The 19,813-nt window shown below is 34.2% G+C and overlaps 1 protein-coding gene and 1 pseudogene across 6 annotated transcripts in view; one reads left to right on the top strand and one right to left on the bottom strand.

Moving 5' to 3' along the window:
• Window positions 1-4,948: 4,948 nt before the first annotated feature.
• ECT2 (epithelial cell transforming 2) overlaps window positions 4,949-19,813 on the bottom strand; it is a 62,418-nt gene continuing 47,553 nt past the window's right edge. For 4 of the 6 annotated variants that reach the window (XM_059391535.1, XM_059391536.1, XM_059391534.1 and 1 more), the window contains 3 exons: window positions 10,577-10,684; window positions 9,324-9,470; window positions 4,949-6,297 (listed from right to left, as the gene is read on the bottom strand). In XM_059391535.1, coding sequence (XP_059247518.1) covers window positions 6,208-6,297; window positions 9,324-9,470; window positions 10,577-10,684 — 345 coding nt within the window. In that variant the 3' untranslated portion in view covers window positions 4,949-6,207. Of the gene's footprint in view, window positions 6,298-7,565; window positions 7,835-9,323; window positions 9,471-10,576; window positions 10,685-19,813 lie in introns of all 6 variants that reach the window. The other 2 variants (XM_059391532.1, XM_059391531.1) reach the window with 1 other exon arrangement.
• Window positions 16,933-17,328, top strand: LOC132012550 (phosphatidylinositol N-acetylglucosaminyltransferase subunit P-like; annotated as a pseudogene).

Raw genomic sequence — 19,813 nt, forward strand, 5'->3', positions numbered from 1 at the left:
CAAATATTGAACCACACTTGTATTCTTGAAAGAACACTATTTGATGCAGTAAAATCCCTGAAACTTCAAAAGACTCCTTACATTATTATTGGATCCATGCAAGAACCTGATTCCCATTTTGGCTCCACAATGGTGCAGAATTGAGAAATTTGAATCAAACTACTCAGTCTAGGGTTTTGATAGATTCCTCCCTCACATTGTGGTCTTTTATCCATTTAGAGTTTATCTTTGTGTATGCTGTAAGAGAATGGTCGAGTTTCATTCTTCTATACATAGCTATCCAATTTTCCCAGCACCATTTATTGAAGAGACTGTCTTTTTGCACTGGATATTTTTTCCTGCTTTGTCGAAGATTATTTGACCATAGAGTTGAGGATCCATATCTGGGCTCTCTACTCTGTTCTGTTGGTCTATATGTCTGTTTTTGTGCCAGTACCATGCTGTCTTGATGATCACAGCTTTGGAGTAAAGCTTGAAATTGGGCAACATGATGCCCCCAGTTTTGTTTTTCTTTTTCAACATTTCCTTAGCAATTCGGGGTCTCTTCTGATTCCATACATATTTTAGGATCGTTTGTTCCAGCTCTTTGAAAAATTTCCGGTGGAATTTTGATCGGGATGGTATTGAAAGTATAGAGTGCTCTAGGCAGTATAGACATTTTAACAATGTTTATTCTTCTGATCCATGAGCATGGAATGCTCTTCCATCTTTTTGTGTTTTCTTCAATTTCTTTCATGAGTGTTCTGTAGTTCCTCAAGTACCGATCCTTTACCTCTTTGGTTAGGTTTATTCCCAGGTATCTTATTGTTCTGGGTGCTATAGCAAATGGAATCAATTCTCTCATTTCCCTTTCTATATTTTCATTGGTTTTTTTTTTTGTGTTTTTTTTTTTTTTTATTTGAAAACGACTTCTCTTTTTTTTTTTTTTAAGATTTTTTTTTTTATTTATTTGACAGAGAGAAATCACAAGTAGATGGAGAGGCAGGCAGAGAGAGAGAGAGAGGGAAGCAGGCTCCCTGCTGAGCAGAGAGCCCGATGCGGGACTCGATCCCAGGACCCAGAGATCATGACCTGAGCTGAAGGCAGTGGCTTAACCCACTGAGCCACCCAGGCGCCCTATATTTTCATTGTTAATGTATAAGAAATCAACAGACTTCTGTACATTGATTTTGTATCCTGCCACGTTACTGAATTGCTTTATGAGTTCTAGTAGTTTGGGGGTGGAGTCTTTTGGGTTTTGTATCACCATGGACAGGACTGGAGATTATGCTGAGTGAAATAAGTCAAGCAGAGAGAGTCAATTATAATATGGTTTCACTTACTTGTGGAGCATAAGGAGTAACACGGAAGGACATTGGGAGATGGAGAGAAGTGAGTTGGGTGAAATTGGAGGGGGAGATGAACCATGAGACTGTGGACTCTGAGAACAAACTGAGGGTTTGGAGGGGGTGGGAGTGGGCGGTTGGGTGAGCCTGGTGGTGGATATTATGGAGGGTACGGATTGCATGGAGCACTGGGTATGGTGCATAAACAATGAATTTTGGAACACTGAAAAAAAATAAAATTTACAAAAGTAAATAAACAGGCACGCACGCACGCGCGCGCGCACACACACACACACACACACACACACACACTCACACTGCAGAATAGAATAATCAGAAAATAGAGAAACAAAATGAACACCGTATTAGTCTGCTCAAGCTGCCCTAACAGAATACCACAGACTGGGTGGTTTAAACAACAAAAATTTATTTCCTCACAGAGGAAATTTTCAGAGACTGAAAATTCCGAAGTCAAGATATTGACAGTGTTAGCTTTGGGTGAGGCTTCTCTCGTTGACTTGCAGGTGACCATCTTCTTACTGTGTCCTTCGATGGCCTTTCCTCTGTGACCACCACTCCTAGTATGTCTATTCCTCTTCTAAGGACATTAGTTATATTGGATTAGGGCCCCATTCTTATGACCTCATTTAACTGAAATTTCCTCCTTAATAGCCCTCTTTTCAAATACAGTCCCAGTGGAGTTAGAGCTTCAACATATGAATTTGAGTGGGGAGGACACAATTTAATCTGCAGCAAACATTAGACTCTCATAATATTCTTTTAGATATATGTTATGTATAAATATGTGTATAGTATATAATTTTTTTAGATTTATTTGAGAGAGAGAGAAAATGTGTGTGTGGACGAGTGGGAGCAGGGGTAGAGGGAGAGAGAGAGGGAGAGGGAGAGAATCCCAAGCAGGTTGCATGCCCAGGATGAGCCCCACCACCCAGATCATGACTTGAGTCAAAATCAAGAGTTAGGCTTAATGGACTGAGCCACCCAGTCACCTCTGCAGTATGATTTTTAAGAAGATTATATCAACTATTTTGTTTGGTAACTTGCATTTTAAATTAGTTCATCATGACTGCATGTGAATAGATGCATTTCAACAATTTTTTTTTTTTTTAAGATTGTATTTATTTATTTGACAGAGATCACAAGTAGGCAGAGAGGCAGGTGGGAGGGGTGGGAAGCGGGCTCCCTGTTAAGCAGAGAGCTCGATGCAATGCAGGGCTCGATCCTAGGACCCTGAGATCATGACCTGAGCCAAAGGCAGAAGTTCAACCCACTGAGCCACCCAGGTGCCCCTCAACAACTTTTTTTAAAAAAGATTTTATTCATTTATTTGTCAGAAAGAGCACAAGTAGGTAGAGAGGCAGGCAGAGGGAGAGGGAGAGGGAGAAGCTGGCTTTCCAGTGAGCAAGGAGCCCAATGTGGGGCTGGATCCCAGGATCCTGGGATCATGACCTGAGCCAAAATCAAGAGTCAGAAGCTTAACTGACTGAGCTGCCTAGGCGTCCCATGTCAGCAACATTTTTAAAGGAAGTATATTATTTCATCGTCTGGATGTTTGATAATACCAATTCTTTTTTCCTTGACATTTGGACTGTTTTACTTTTGCTACGAAAACTTTGAACATAAAAAAAAAAAAACTATTGAGTCTAAGAAGGCTAAAGTAATAGATGAGAATATACTCAGACTTCAGATTAATGTAATGCACCATTATCCTATAATCATGTTGTATTTCACATGTCTGATCTTTCCTTTAGTCAAGGAAGTGTGTTTCATTTACTATGATCATTTTGTTGATTTAGCCCTACTATGTTTATTAGTCAGTCTAATGGTCGTACATTGGTTAGACTGTATTTTAATTGTACTCCTAGACTTAATTGTTCATCATTTATTTAGAATGATTGCTTCTATATTCAAAACTGAAATTAATCAGTACTTTTCTTTCTTACATTATCCTTTTAAAATGTTGATAAAATGCTTATATTTTAACTTCATGAAATGAACTAGATAGCTGCCAATCTTTTTTAATTCTACAAAGTAGGACTATTACTATACGTTAAGTAGTATTTAAATGCTGGAACTCAGCTTTAAAATCATTTGGAATTTGCATCTTTTTCTAACAGTGCATATTTACCTTTTTAAGTTGTGCTATTTATGGGGATATTAGAAGTTTCTACGTCCTCTTGAGTCAAGTTTGGCTATACTTTGCTTAGGTCCTCCACAGTTTCAAAATCGCTATGGAGTTAAACATTTTCTTATGTCTCTCTCATGAATGTGATTCTTTATTAATATGGTTCTATATTCAATACATCATGTATGAATTATACAGTATAACCCACAAATACAAGAATGGGTTAATATTACAAAATATATTAATATAATGCAACAGATTAAAGATCAGTGAATAAAACATTTTCTCAATAGAGAAGATTAATTTTATGTAATATCCATACATGATAACACATCTTAACAGATAAAGAATATAAACAAACTGTTTTTAATTTGTTAATGGGGATATACCAAAAAAAACTAGATCTGAGAGCAGGTCTCATTATGAGAAAAACTAGAAGCATTCCCTTTAAAGTTAAAATTAACTACCTGTTAATATTTTGCCAGTATTCACCCAATACATTTCCAACTTCATGCATTATCTCAGGTCATTTCCTCTCCCTGAAACACCGTAGTTTTGGAGGGAATCAAAGTTCCATCTCCAATAAAATTTCTCCAATAATAATTTCTGCCAGAAAAATGTGTAATGCACTAATCACAAAATTTTATATAAACTATCATAGGATTCACTAGCTCCACACTGCAAAATAGATTCCAGATTAAAAGCTGCTGTCCTGGGGCACCCGGGTGGTTCAGTGGGTTAAGCCGCTGCCTTCGGCTTGGGTCATGATCTCAGGGTCCTGGGATGGAGTCCCGCATCGGGCTCTCTGCTCGGCAGAGAGCCTGCTTCCTCCTCTCTCTCTCTGCCTACTTGTGATTTCTCTCTGTCAAATAAATAACAAAAATCTTTAAAAAAAAAAAAAAAAAAAAAAGCTGCTGTCCTGGAGCATCTGGGTGGCTCAGTCCATTAAGCATCTTACTTCAGCTCAGGTCACGATCTCAGGGTAAGAGGATCAAACCCCACATAGGGCTCCACGCTTAGCAGGGAGTTTGTTTCGCCCTCTCCCCTCACAACTTCCTGCTCATGCTTTCTAATAAATAATTTTTTTAAAAATTGCTGTCCTACATATAGCTCAGTATATATAATGCTTAGAAATGTTAAAGGAGAAAGGAATGAGCAAATAAATAGGCAAGCAAATATGTGAGAGAAGTTGATTTAAGCATTCATACTGACCTATGAAAATTGGTGTAAAGGAATTGTTTAAAACACGAAACAGGGGTGCCTGTGTGGCTCAGTTGGTACCACGTCCAACTCTTGATTTCAGCTCAGGTCATGATCTCAGGGTCTTGTGATGGAGCCCAGCAACATACTCCATGCTCAGCAGGGAGTCTGCTGGAAGGTCTCATTCTCCCATTCCTTCTGCTCCTCTCCCCCTCTCTCCAAAATAAACAAATAAATCTTTAAAAAAACAACAAAAAACATGAAACACAAAATATACTTGAGTTTTAATTATTTATTTACAAAGTTCTTACTAATACAACTGCTTTTAAAATTTATCAGTAGAGTGATTTACTATTTAAAAATGGCAAATATGTGGTATAGAAAAAAATCTATAGTCAGTTAAACTATTAAAGCAGATGACTGGAAATTGTTAAATGACAATTAAGTGTTTACAGTACTCCCTAAACAAATAGGAAATAAAAATAAAAAATTCATAAAAACTTGATTATTTTGTATCACTATAAAAAAAAAAAAACCTATTGTGAAAATTAACATCAGGTTTGAAAGATATCTTACAACAGCAAATAAATGTATTTGATTTTACATTTAATTATGGGACCAAAATAAAAGGCAGACCATACAAGTACCTATGTATTTTAGTGCAGATTGGTAAAACTGATGTCAATTTTAGAATTATTTCATAAAATGTATAACAGTCTATACCACAATTTCCCCATGGTCTTATACTTCAAAATAAAATTCCTCACACTATCAAACTAAATGAAGATTTGCTAGTGGCTAAAATCACCCAAAATATATGGTCCCTGAAAAAGTAACAAGTATACACAAATACCATATTTGTCAAAATATACATTATTCTTTAATCTTTCTGTTCTTATCTCAATTTGCAAAAATATTTTGAAACATCTCCTTTAACTATTATTCTTGTTAATGAGGGCAAATCTTTTAAAATCCACACTCTAGATCTTGAAAACATTTGAGAATACAATAAACTGCAATAGGAGCAGTTAAATAACTACTACAAACAGCATAGGTGAAACAAGTCCCCACTATTAACTGGGAATCTGTGCAGGTGTTTTATCTAGTAAGTTCTGTGATATTACTAAATCTCTTCACAAACTGAGATACACAAATAGGTATTTCAAAAAATTCATTCATGGACAATATACAGAGAGATTCACAGCAGTATTTGGCAACCACCAATAAAATTTATTTAGTATTGTCAAGTTGCAAAGCTACTAATATCATGAATAACTTAAATTATTGGTCTTCAAATGAAAGATTCAAGCAAAGAGAAAAATTACATCAAAATCAATATAATTTTTTACATGAATTAACTCAAAATATGTAAGAGGTTAATCTTACTCTTTCAAGAAGAAAATCAAATGACATAGTTTTAGTGTTACCTATATATTCTTTCCAGCTTTCACCAAGTGCTTATGACAAGTACCATTTAAGTCAGTTTCTTGAGTATGAAGTGTTTATAAGTTGCTATAAATTAACATTTTTTAAGCTTCATATCAAATGAGTTGTAGATCTGCTTAAAGTATGACTTCTTCTTTCAAAGAAGGAAGGCAGGCTGACAAGGGAGGGAGATGGGATACCCTGTAAAGACAAGACAAATATTTTTATATTTACATTTTTCTTTTAAAAAATTATAACGTAGTTTAGCATGATGCATATTATTTTACAAATTAACACAACAATTAATTTTAAAACATCCAAAATTCTAAACTCTTTAAATAAATAAAATAATTTAAATGAGGGGAAGGGGGATAGGAAGAAAACATAATTAAAACTGTTTTAGCATTTCGAAAACAAAAAACAAATGGACAGGCTAGTTAACTACATATTAACTCAACTGGTTTACTGCTAATAGGGTATTTCGGTGTGACATTAAAGACTGTTTCAGGTTCTTTGAGAAAACTATAAATCAGTAAATTTTTGAGGTAAAAAGACAAACCCTACTGGTTTCTTCTTAATCATAAAGCAAAATTAAGAGGAGTGAAATTACTTCATGAAAAATAATTCTCTAAAATTAAAGGTCATACATTCCTACAGTTTTTGTATTATGTGTATAATCCATACATAGGTGTAGGTATATAATTTTGCTCCATATAAAAATTGAGCAAAATAGCAGCACTTCTGATAATAGATTATTAAGTTACTAAGCTATCTAAATTTATTGTTTCAGAGGTCAAAGTTAAACATCATAAGAATTTTCAATAATAACAAAGGAACACGTACAAGAACACCAAAAACTTCAGAGCAGGTATAAAACAAAATGAATTATAAAAGAAAGCTACTGCTTTATTTTAACATACATGAATGTCTAACTATAACTAAAGTTAGAGCCAACAAGGTAGCTGGCTGTAAATTCTCATCAACAAGGTAGTAAAATGTAGTATTTAAAGAGCTAGGTTGGTAAAGAATTACCATTCAGGTGATAACAAAGATGATTTAAGTAGATAGTATAAAAGCTTACATTTTCTTCAAGGGAAATGTTTATGATTTGCCATATTAAAAAGCATGAATTTTATATAAATGTCATAAATCTAAGATTAAGAATTAGATTTGGAATAAAAATCTACTTTACATCAAAATTATTACTATTCTTGTAAAATGATCATTTTCATAAATTGGAAAATTTCTAAGGGGATTGATTTTTTTCTGGACGTAAGAGTAAATTACCTAGCAAAAAAATTTTTATGTGCCAATACACAAGGAATCTCTATTAAGCTTAAATTGTTATGAATTCGAAGCAGTTATAAAGTTGTGAATTCAGAAGTACCCACCCACCTAATAATGATTTAGTGAAGAAAGAATACTTTCTTTTTTCACAAATATAAATTTCAAATAGCTAATAAGCTCACATTAAATTTTCACGAGGCTTGTTTCCATTATTGCTTGGCATATCTCCTAATTCTTCACAAATGTCAAAGATGACTTGGATAGGACTTTTTTTGAAATTTGAAAAATCAATACTTCCTTCTAGTATCTCTGAAAAACTAGCTCGTGAGGCAGAATGACGGACAGATCGAAACCAGGAGTTTTGAGAGCGCCCACCAGTAGAGTTTGAGCGCTGTACATAAACATGCTTAGTAAATCCAATTATATTGCTTGTGGAAACAGAATGGACAATCTGTTAGAACAGAAATAAGCAATTGAGAAGAGGACATGAATGTCTTAAAGATATTTTAAGTACTTCTTATTTATATTATCTACAGAAAAGTGACAAAACCATAAATAATTTTCTAAAAATTTCCTGTAAAATCCAATTACATTCATTTGAAAAGCAATGCTTATAATAGTTACAGTTATATAGATGCAGGATATAAAGAAGGGGCAGTACTTTGGCCTAACTGTATTTTGTCCACTTTAATTCATTTTATCAAATTTCTTTGCATATATTTATATTATCAAGCATAACTTCCCTCCCACTAGAAGGCTGACCTTCCTCCAAAATTTGTGTAAACATACTCATAGGTTAAACTGTAAGTCTCTGGGTTAGAGACTCAACTGCCTTAAAAAATAAATAAATAAATAAGAGTTCTTGTGTATGAAGTACCTTATCTATAAATTTCATATAATAAAAGGCAACCATTCAGAAAACAGTAGGCCATTCACTATGTGCCAGGAACTATTCAAAGCAATTTGCATATATAAACTTATTTAATCCTTACAACTACTACCTTAAATTCATCTAACTGATAGTGAAATTGAAACAGAGAGATCTTTAATAACTTGCCAAAAGTCATACAGCTAGCAAATAGCAGAGCCAGGATTTGAACATGTGAGTTCCAGAGTTCATGTTGATAACCACTATTCAAACTGTTTCTCATTAGATAATCACATTGTGTGTGTGTGTGTGTGTGTGTGTGTTTAGTCCTTATACTTAACCCTATATGGTTAAGTACTTTTAATCTCTTTTCTTCTCAGCTGCAAAAATGAAGATAAGAGAATAAGAAACTTACTGAAGGAAACACAACTAAGAAGTAAGAGTCACTTGCTTTTCTTAACCTTAGTAGATTAGATCAATAATAATTTTATAAAGAACAGATAGAGATACATCACTCATATAGTTAGTGACAGTAATAAATGTTAGAAATGTCCCTAATATTAATTATCTAATAATTCTGACATCACTAGGAATTTGAATTATTCAGAAAACACTTAAAAATATTTAAAACATTAAAAAATTTAGAACTATATCATCCTCCACATATGAATTTAGAATCCATATCACCCTCATTATATTCTACTCATCAGAGAAATAGTTTAAAAACAAAAAACCTCAATCTCCACTATATTCTTGGAGCCAATCTCCATAAACAGAACCATTTTATTATTTACACTAAAGTGAGGGGCCTAAATAAAACATGTTCCTTTTCTTAGATTTTTGAATGTATCTCAATCCCAATAAAATTTCATATCAAATTATACACTAAGTATGTCTCTAGTTCATTAAATGAAGTTTCTCTCAGTTACCTTTACCCAATAAAGAGGCTAAAAGTTTAGAGATTTTAAAAAAAGAGACTTATTAAGACTTCCATCTTCAAAAAGTTCACAAATTCCATACCAACTCCATAAATACGAGTAAGTCTTTAGCCCATTAGATCAAAGCCACTTACTGCTAATGATGATGTGCTAGACAGACGACTCATTACATGCTTGTCATTGCTGGAAGGACTTCTTCCCTCCACTGAGCTTTGGGATGTCATAAGGGCCCTTCGCAGAGCTCTTTTTGGAGTTTTTGAAAAAGAGAATGCTCTTGTAACCTAGAGATAAAAGGAGTCACAATTAATTAGGCATAGATAAATCTAATACAACTGATGAGAATATAAACAATGCCAAATATACATGACGTTTTTCTACAAATGGTATATGGCAGAATTAGAATTTCTTTGGACAAAACTGTGTGAGAAGATGAAGTACTATATTGCAGACTATTCCACCATGCACTCATAAAGCACTACAGCCCAAAGGGAGAAAGAAAGCAGGCTGGAAAAACCTGGCCTGGGAAATTAGAAACCTGGGTTTTTATTGGATTCTGCTAAAATTTGGTTGTGAAATCTTTAGTCCAAGGCCACTTGAACCTCAAGTTATTTATTAAAAAAGTGAAAGAGCTCATTTGACATTATTCAACATGTTTATTAGTATACATTAAACGCTGGGAGATACAAAGATGGTTAAATAAAGTAGAAGGCCTCCCCTCAAAAACAAAGAAAACAATAACAAAAAATTGTAGATCATGACTGCAAATTTTGCTCGAACTATTAAAATTCTAGTTCTACTTTTAAGATGTCCCATTACAAGGAGCGCCTGGGTGGCTCAGTCAGTTATCTGACTTGATTTTGCCTCAGGGTAGTGAGTTCAAGCCCCATATTGGGCTCCATGCTAGGCTTGGAGCCCACTTTAAATGAATAAATAAATACCCCATTGCCAACATTCTTACATAGTCCTCAACTCTAATAGGTTAAGAAGGGAAGTGATCTTCATCATTAGGAAACTAAAACATACTTATGGTCAAGAATAGATCCCAGGTCTCCTGATTCTGTCAGTGCCCATTGCCAAAAAATATCTGAGGCAATATTTAAGATGAATGTACACATATCTACATCTAAACGATCACCAGTACATTTATAGTGAAGCATGGTGCATAGAAGCATCACTATAACAAGAATGGGGGGGATAACAAGTTGTTATAATTACTGAGCAAAAGAATTTGCTGAACTAAAACTATTATCTCTATGCACCATTTCCTAGAACCAAGAAAACAGCTCTGTTAGACTATCCTTATACTGGTATTTATGGCAATATTATTTTAGTATACTCTGAAAAATACATTTTGGAGATAGACGTTAAATAATAAGCTAAGATTCACCTTTTTTGAAGTCTTTTTAATTGCTCTAGATGCTCTACTCAATGTACTGTCCATATCTTTAGTATTTACTTCAAAGGATTCTGGATCAGCACTATAGATAAGATTCTCCTGTTGAAAAAATAACCCTTTTTTATTATTTTAAAATAAATAAGTAAAACAAAATAAAAATACACAACTGTTTCTAAAATCAAGGCTCTAAGCACATGGGAGTATATACAAACGAAGCTACTTGGGCTTTTTATATGCTTGACATAATTTCAACTCTTAAGTGTACTTAAGGAGAGTAAAAAATTAGCATTCACTAAGTGAAAAATACATTCCAAGGACTATGGACACCAAAGCAACTGAAACAAGAACTCAATACAAAATCTTTTTAACAACCTTAAAACCAACAAGTTAGAACCTTAGTGGACATAATGCTTCAGTATAAAGTCTGCTATAAAACCAACATCAAGAAACAATTTCCTTGAGATTATCTCAAATTAAAACTTAGACTTTTTCCTTTTTCCTTTCTTCCTCAGCCAACATCTAGATGGATTCTAAATTGGAGGTTCTGAATCTGTGATCCTAGGAGTGCTAATGGATAGAAACAGGAGGTAGGCAACCTCCCTGAAATCCTGTGCAGAATTCTGTGTGTTCATAAATGCAAAGGTCAGTTTTCTGAGGAGTTAGGTTTGTAGTTTATGTTACATTCTAAAAGGAGTCAAAGAGTTCATATAGGCCAAGAACACTGATCAAAATTAACCTTAAATGAGACAACTAATTTTCAAGTAATCCAAAATATCACTTGCTCAAATTTCATTTGGGCTTTTTGAAAAAAGCAGGGGAGACAAAATATTTTTGCATACTCCTATAACCAATTTGCACTTTAAATTTATAAATCTAGGTCATGAATCAAGCTTCCCGGCTAGTCTAGCACTATTGAGACTATCCTCCACCACTGTCATTCTGTGGCTAGAGAGAATTTAATACAACCTTGTGAATATTGGTTTTTCTGAAAATGTTCTCAAATGCAAAATGTAGAAAATATCTGCATATTTAATCCACAGGAATTATGAAACAAGACAATGCACAGTAGTTCTTTGAAATAAAATGTTAAACCCCCTTGCAAATAATAGTCTTAAAAATCATACTCTACAGTTTGCTTGTTTTGACTCTCTACCATTGACATCCAATAGACAGGCTTGATTTTGCCAAAGCTTCTTAAAACAAGCAAATTCACCATGCCTATTCCAGACCCTCTCTTTCCACTTTGTCCATTTGCTAAGACTGTCACTTATCGAATTCTGATGAGGTAATATTATTTGCAATCATCAGTAACTATTTATTTATTTATTTATTTATTTATTTATTTATTTGACAGACAGATCACAAGTGGGCAGAGAGGCAGGCAGAGACAGAGAGAGGGGGAAGCAGGCTCCCCGCTGAGCAGAGAGCCTGATGCGGGGCTCGATCCCAGAACCCTGGGATCATGACCTGAGCTGAAGGCAGAGGCTTTAACCCATTGAGCCACCCAGGCGCCCCCATCAGTAACTTTTTAAAATGCTATTAATATTTTTCCTGAGTATAAAAAAATAATAATTCCATTATAGAAAATTTGAAAGAAAAATTTAAAAATAAGAAAATTACCCACTGTTATGCCCAAGTTTTCATGTCTGAGACCACCAAGGAGCCAACACCGATGCAATCACACAAGGGTTTATTTAAAAGCTTAAGCTTGGGCCCAAGTATACCCGGTACAGCGGAGTAGGGACTTGGACCCGGAACTGGATTACAGTCAGAGTTTTTAAAGACAGAGTGGGGGTGGACTCGGCAGTAGATAATTGGGCCACGACTGCTGGCTCAGCAGTAGGTGAGGACAAAGGGGATGTTCAGAAGGGCTATCAGGGTAAAGAAGACTGTCAGGATATTGAAGTCCTGGTTATTATCAAGTCAAGGCCGTTCTCCCTCTGAAGAGGCACGAACATGACAACAATTGGGAGTTTCCTGGTGGAATGTGACATTTCTCCTAACAAGGGTTCTTGTTAGTGAGATTTAGGTTTAACTTTGTTTCCATTTTCTTCAGCCTCAGCCTCCTTCAGTTTTATGGAGAGGAGGGTGATGTTAGGGCTTGAGGAACTGAGTTACTTGTAAATCTCTAGGACATTTGTAAACCAAGGGAGACTCCTGTCTTGCAGGGTTGTGATCTCTGCAAGTTAACTATTTGTTTTTCTTGGCCTCCACACCCACCAAGTATCATTTGCTATTAAAATAACAAATTAAGTGTCATTTGTTATTTACATTTTACACACACTTCTTACATATATTTTTATATACAAAAATGTTTTATTTTAACAAAATTGGAGTGGTTCTATTCAGTTTTATATCTTATATTTTTCAATTAGCTGTATATTATGGTTTTCCATATCATTATATACTCAAAGGAATTACTATTAATGAACAGATGATAAAAGTCTCTTCTGATTATAAGATAATTAATTTTATCATTTCATTATTTTCTAACACAAAATGCCTCTACTTTCTTCTCCTTAAGAAATATCACATCAGAAAAAAATAAAATACTTAGGAATAAACTTAATCAAAGAGATGAAAGACATACATTGTAAACTACAAAATGTTGTTGCTGAAAGGAATTAAAAAATACATGAATAACTGGAAAAATATCCTGTGTTCTTGAATTGGAAGATTTAATATTAACATGTCAGTACTACCCAAAGCAATCTACAGATTTGATAAAATCCTTATCAAAATCCCAGCGACTTTTTGGCAAAGAAAAAAAAATTTTCATGCCAAAGTTCATATGCAATCACAAGGGGCCCCAAATAGTCAAGACAATCCTGGGAAAAAGGCACAAAGTTGGCAGTCTCAATCTTCTTGGTTTAAGAACCTACTACTGGGGCGCCTGGGTGGCTCAGTGGGTAAAAGCCTCTGCCTGAATTCAGCTCAGGTCATGATCCCAGGGTCCTGAAATCAAGCCCCGAATCAGGCTCTCGACTCAGCGGGGAGCCTGCTTCCTCCTCTCTCTCTGCCTGACTCTCTGCCTCGTTATGATTTCTCCCTGTCAAATAAATAAAATATTAAAATAAATAAATAAATAAATAAATAAATAAAATAAAAACCTGCTACTAAAGGGTGCCTGGGTGGCTCAGTTGGTTGAGCATCTGACTCTTGATTTCAATTCAGGTCCCGATCTTGGGGTCACGGGATTGAGCCCTATGCCAGGCTCCTCCCTCAGCAGGGAGTTGCTGGAGAATTCCTGCCCCTCTACCTAACCCCCACTCTCTTCTCTCTCTCTAAAATAAATAAATCTTAAAAAAAGAAGACTACTATAATCAAAATAGTACTGTATTGGCATTAAGATATAGAATAGAATGGAATGAAACAGAATGGAGAGCCCAGAAATAAACCCTCATATAATATGGTCAAGTGATTTGACAAGGGCATTAAGATTATTCAATAGGAAAAGTACAGCCTTTTCAACAAAGATGCTGGGAAAACTAGATATCCAGAGGCAAAAGAATAAAGCTGGATCCTTACCTTATATCACACACAAAAATTAATTCAAAATAGATCAAAGATCTAAATATAAGAACTAAAACTATAAAACTCTTATAAGATAAGAATACATAGGTCAAAACCTTCAAGATACTAGATTTAACAGTACTATCTTGGAGATAACACCACAGGCAGAGGCAACAAAAGAAAAACAAAAAAAGAGATTTAATAAAAATTGGTAAACGTTGTACAAAAGACTCTATCAACTAAGTAGGTGGCAATCCAACAGAACAGGAGAAAATATACATCATATAACTGATGTATCTGAGAAGGGATTAATATCCAGAATATATAGAGAATGCCTAAAACTCAACATCAAAGAAAGCAAAACAAGATTCAACATTCACCACCTACAACTACATTTTCTTACAAGTTTTTTAAATGGTTTCACTTTTAACTCACGAATCTACCTACATACTTATGTCGATATGAGGTTAGGATATATATCTAATCTTCCCTACGTATTTAACCAACTATCGTAGCACCATATATTAACAATCTTATTAAATTGTTAAAATACTATATTTATCATGTGTAAAGTCTTATTTCACGGACATTTATCCTTTTCATTTTGCAGTAATGTACTTATCATTGTAACTTTAAAAATGTAGTATCTCATAAAAGAAGTACAGTTCTTTACTTTTTTTATAATTGCTTTTTCTTTAAAAATTATCTTTGGAGTCATTCTGTCAAAATCCAGAAATTTCCTGTAGGATTTTATAAGAACTACAAAGAATTGCAGCATTCTCATTCAGGAACATCATAGATTTCTCTGCAAAGTATTATATAGTTTCCTTAAAATAGAAAACTTTCATTTATCTCTTACAAGGCTATTCCTAAATTTATACCAAGTTTTATTAGAAAGAGGGGTCTTCCTTTCCTATACTTTCTAGTTGGTTACTGCCAACATAGAGAAAAACTACTGAGGGGCACCTGGATGGCACAGTCAGTTAAGCCTCAATTCTTGGTTTTGGCTCAGGTCATGATCTCAGGATCATGAAATAGAGCCCTGTGTTGGGCTCCACGCTCAGCGGGGAGTCTGCTGAGGACTCTCTCCCTCTGCTCCTGCCCCCCTCCAGCCAACTACCATGCTCTCTCATGAGCTCGCTCTCTAAAATAAATAAGTCTTTAAAAAAAAATAAAATAAAAACTATTTATATGTATTTATGAGAAACAAAGCAGTCAGGATTGTGATTCAAGCTCTGCCTATCCCTGAGTCTTCCTTATCCCCATTCACATACACCTGTAAGGTTCTGCATTAAGATTTCCTACATCTTATAATAAAAGGATCACATTTCCTTCATTGCTGTACATATGATACCATAAACTAAGCACAGCTGTAACTTTAGTATTATGAATTTGATTTTGTTCTCATTTCATTTTCAATTTTAGTTTCATATGATTTCATTTCAAACTGGCTTTCATTCAATAAACAAATATATATTAAAAACCTATTTGCTAGAAGTTTTTTATGCTCCTAGATACAAAAGGAAATTCAGAAAATGGATGTTTTGACACAAATATCTCCTCCTTCATGATGTTTTGTTTTCAAAATTCAAAGTAATTCATCAATGCTCACTCTAAATTGGTCAACCCAAGACATTTTAAAAAAATTAAACACTTAAGGGATGCCTGGGTGGTGAAGTCAGTTAAATGTCAGACTCTCAGTTTTGGGCTCAGGTCATGATCTCATAGTTGTGAGATCGAGCCCCACAATGGGCTCCACGCTCAGGATAGAGTCTGCTTAAGATCGTCTTTCCCTCTCTCTCTGCTCCTCCTGCTCATGCACACGCCCTCTCTCTCTCAAATAAATAAATCTTGAAAAAAATTAAACACTGAAAGGTCCAATAGAATTAGGTGGGACACAATTAGAAGCTATAGGAGAATTAATTTAATAAAAGTGACTAGTTACAAAACTAACATCCATATCAAACATTAACCTACATACAAGACAGCTAGAAAACAATTTAGCTAAAAGATCTCATTTATGAATAGAATTATAGATAGAAAATTACCTAAGAATACATCTAACCAGAAATTGATGTGTCTACACTCTTTTTTTCTGGAAAGACAGATGAAACTGTCAAAAGTTGCACTGCTGAAAAAAAGACTAGTGGGACAGGTGCATATGTTTTACTGGTGTATACTTCCTCCATTTGATTTTTTCTTATGTGCAAATATTATTTTTCCATTTAAATTACAGAGTAAAATTCACAATATGAATATAAAACGAAATCCCTAAGCAGTTGCTAATAAAGATAAGAGATATTTTCCTATTGCTATCTTAACTATTAAGCATATAATAACAAACTTTGAACTGAAAAGAGACCAGATGGCTTCCTGTTTTCTCTCAACAAACAAATAAACTACTTCTAATTTGGTTAGGGTACAAAGATAGGAGGTCTTTTACATTTCTAGAAGCTCTGGGTTCAGAATGCCTGAAAGACTAAGCACCTAGGTAGCTCTAGAGGCTGAGAAGACGTATAGCTGTTTGCTAAGATATAAAGATGGAAACACTTCCTTTAGTTCTCTCTACACAGAGAAAAGCAAATAGGGCAAATCACAGACAAAAATGTAAAGTAGGAGAAACTCTTCTTTATTATTCCAAGGTTTTCTTCTACTAGTCTTATCTTATTAACAGTTCCCATTCTCTCTATTCCAAATACTGAAAAAACCTACCCTGGGCGTACTGTCGTGACCTGGTCTTTCCCCAAGTTTTCCTCTCTCGTCCCCACTCACGCCTCTCAGACATGCAATTCTGCAGAGGATTGGATACTGAGACTGTCTAAAGCCTCAGGGAAATGGTGGGAAATTCACCATAACCATTGCCAGAAAGAGTGATATATGGCTTTGTTCTTTTCTTAAGCTCTCAACTTGGCTTCATACTATATCTTGTGTGAGCTTTTTATACCTGAATCTTGGCTAAACTCCTTAGGCTTAACCTATTGGCCTCAAAAATACTAGGCAATTGCACTACTCATCTACTTCATTACCATAGTAATCAGTTAATGTACTCTTATAAACCTGATGAGTACCTCTCCACTCAACTCCATTTATACAATTCCAGGCAACTATGCTAAAAATCAATAGCAGAAGAAATACCAAGAAGACACCAGCCCACCTTAAGAGATATTCCTATTAGTGAAGTAAATTAAATGTTCTTTCTTGCAACCAAAGAACTTTATGTCAAAAAGTAAATTGTATGAAGACTAACATCAAGCATTTAAAGTTTTGATTAAATAATTTTGACCATAATTATTTTTACTATCTTTTATAGTACCCAACACTGAAATGTAAAAAAAGCTGAACTTGTCTTAAGATTAAAATTCCACTGATATTATAAAATGTTCTCGAATATTAGAAATTAATAAATACAGCATAACCACATACCAGACTTTTTAAAAAGTAATTATCAGTAAAAGCAAAGTCCCTCCAAATAAAAACTTTACTCTTTCCTCTAAATTAATCGTCCAAAAAAACTTTACTCTTCTAAATTTCCAAAATAAAAATAAAATTTATGCTAGAACTAAAACTCACTTTTAATAACATACTAATATAATTCTAAAAACATTTCATGATTTCAACATATCTCAAGGATTAAAGGCTAAAAAGAGAAGGAGTTCTTCAATAAGCCCCAAATTCACATGTACCTAAGACTCGTTCTAAAGACAGATCTGCAAATTTTAAGATTAGAAAGTAGTAACTGGGGGCACCTGGGTGGCTCAGTGGCTTAAGGCCTCTGCCTTTGGCTCAGGTCATGATCTCAGGGTCCTGGGAGGGAGCCCCGCATCGGGCTCTCTGCTCAGCGGGGGGAGCCTGCTTCCTCCTCTCTCTCTCTCTCTCTCTCCCTGCCTCTCTGCCTAATTGTGATCTCTGTCAAATAAATAAATAAAATCTTCAAAAAAAAAAAGAAAGAAATAAAGTAGTCATCGATTTCTACCAATGAGAGACATATTAATTTCAGGAGAAATTAAATCTCCGCTACAAATGTATTCATGGGTATTAATTCAAAAGAAATTTTCCAGCATTTCTGACATCTTGAGCTAATGAGCCCACACACGTGAGTTATCGGACCCTTTTTTCTTTAAGCTCTCCTCTCCTACTAGTCCTCAAACACAGATGCTAAAGAAAAAATAACTAGTAATGCCTCCCCTTAGCTTGTGCGTCAGTGATTTCCTCAAGCTCTATAATCATATTTACAACTCAGAATGTCTGCTTTAGCCAAATTAAAATAGTACCAATAACAAATATTTATATTAGCAACTTATTATGTGTGGCTAATAACCAGCAGAATAATTTTAAGTACAAATCATAATAACTCCATTATAAATAACATTGGCTCAGAAGCACAAATTCTTACATGTTCTACTTTCAGTCTATTATTCATGTAGCTAGTTCTTAAACTTGTAAACAGAATTTCTAAGAATGAATATTGCTACTGAAAAGTAGCCAGTAGTGATTTAACTAAAATATTAAAACTTAATATTTTTAAAAAATAATATTTTTTTAAAGAAATCTGAAGAATTAGTAGTAAAAGAACTGAGCTGCAGCATTGGGCATTTAATTTTCAAATTACTTCCTCTAAACTATTCAAAGTAGGGGTAGTGGAAGAATAACATTGTTTAAATCCACTTGTTAATAAATTATACTTTTGATATTTGAGATTAGAAATCTGCAATGACTTTAGAAAGCTACCATCTGGCCTTAGGCAATATATGAACCTTAAGAGTATGGACCATACATTTAAAGGCTACATGCTGGCAAGAGACCAAAAATACAAACCTAAGTATTCTGAGAATAAAACTCTCAACAGATTAAAACTCTAATGTTAAATTCTAAATGAACAGACAATGGGACACCATACCCATGGCGAGAAAAGCTATACAAAAGGGTTTAACCAAGAATTGGAATACCTGGATTCTAATGTAAGCTTTATATTCTTGGCCTTAATGTCACAGGTAAAATAATGAGGTTAGATTAGGTTTCATTTCAGCTTAAAATTCTTAAGTCATTTATAAATGGGCATGAAGAATGAAACAGTACAGAATAAGACAGCTGTATTACTTTGACTCTTAATTAAGCAAGCTGCCATTGTTTAGGTAACCCAAAATTTGTAATAGAAGGACAAAAACTACTGATTGAAAGAATCAAGAAAATTTTATCTTTTACAATGTGTGTGTGTATGTGTGTTTATTTAGAAATCTTCAACAGGCAAATGTTATCAAATGGTAAGATATCAACTCGGGGCTTTTTAAAATTTACTCTATGTAGTATCTTAAATGTGGGAAAGAACTCAACTGAAGTCAGTGAGAATATCGCAATTTACAAAATATTTCGTAGTAACAAAATTTCGCAACTTGAAAGAATTTTGTGATTTAAGTATAAATCAGGACATAGTTAAACATTTGCTGCCATCTTGTGGCTAATGTATGAAATGTTTCCATTAGCTGTTTACATTTTAGTTCCAGAATTATTAGCCATACTATGGCTAATAAATTTACAAAAATTTTTCCATTGATAGCACTTCAGTATTATGGTTATAAATTTGGAAATAACTATATAAGCCATCTAGTCTGACATGATAAATGTAGGAGTAATTTCTATAATAGGCAGTAATCCATTTTGTATATGCATTCTTAGAGAGCTGTGAAAAAAAAAATTCCTCCTAACAATGAGCATTTT

The sequence above is a fragment of the Mustela nigripes genome, chromosome 2, assembly GCF_022355385.1.
Source record: "Mustela nigripes isolate SB6536 chromosome 2, MUSNIG.SB6536, whole genome shotgun sequence".
Taxonomy (NCBI): domain Eukaryota; kingdom Metazoa; phylum Chordata; class Mammalia; order Carnivora; family Mustelidae; genus Mustela; species Mustela nigripes.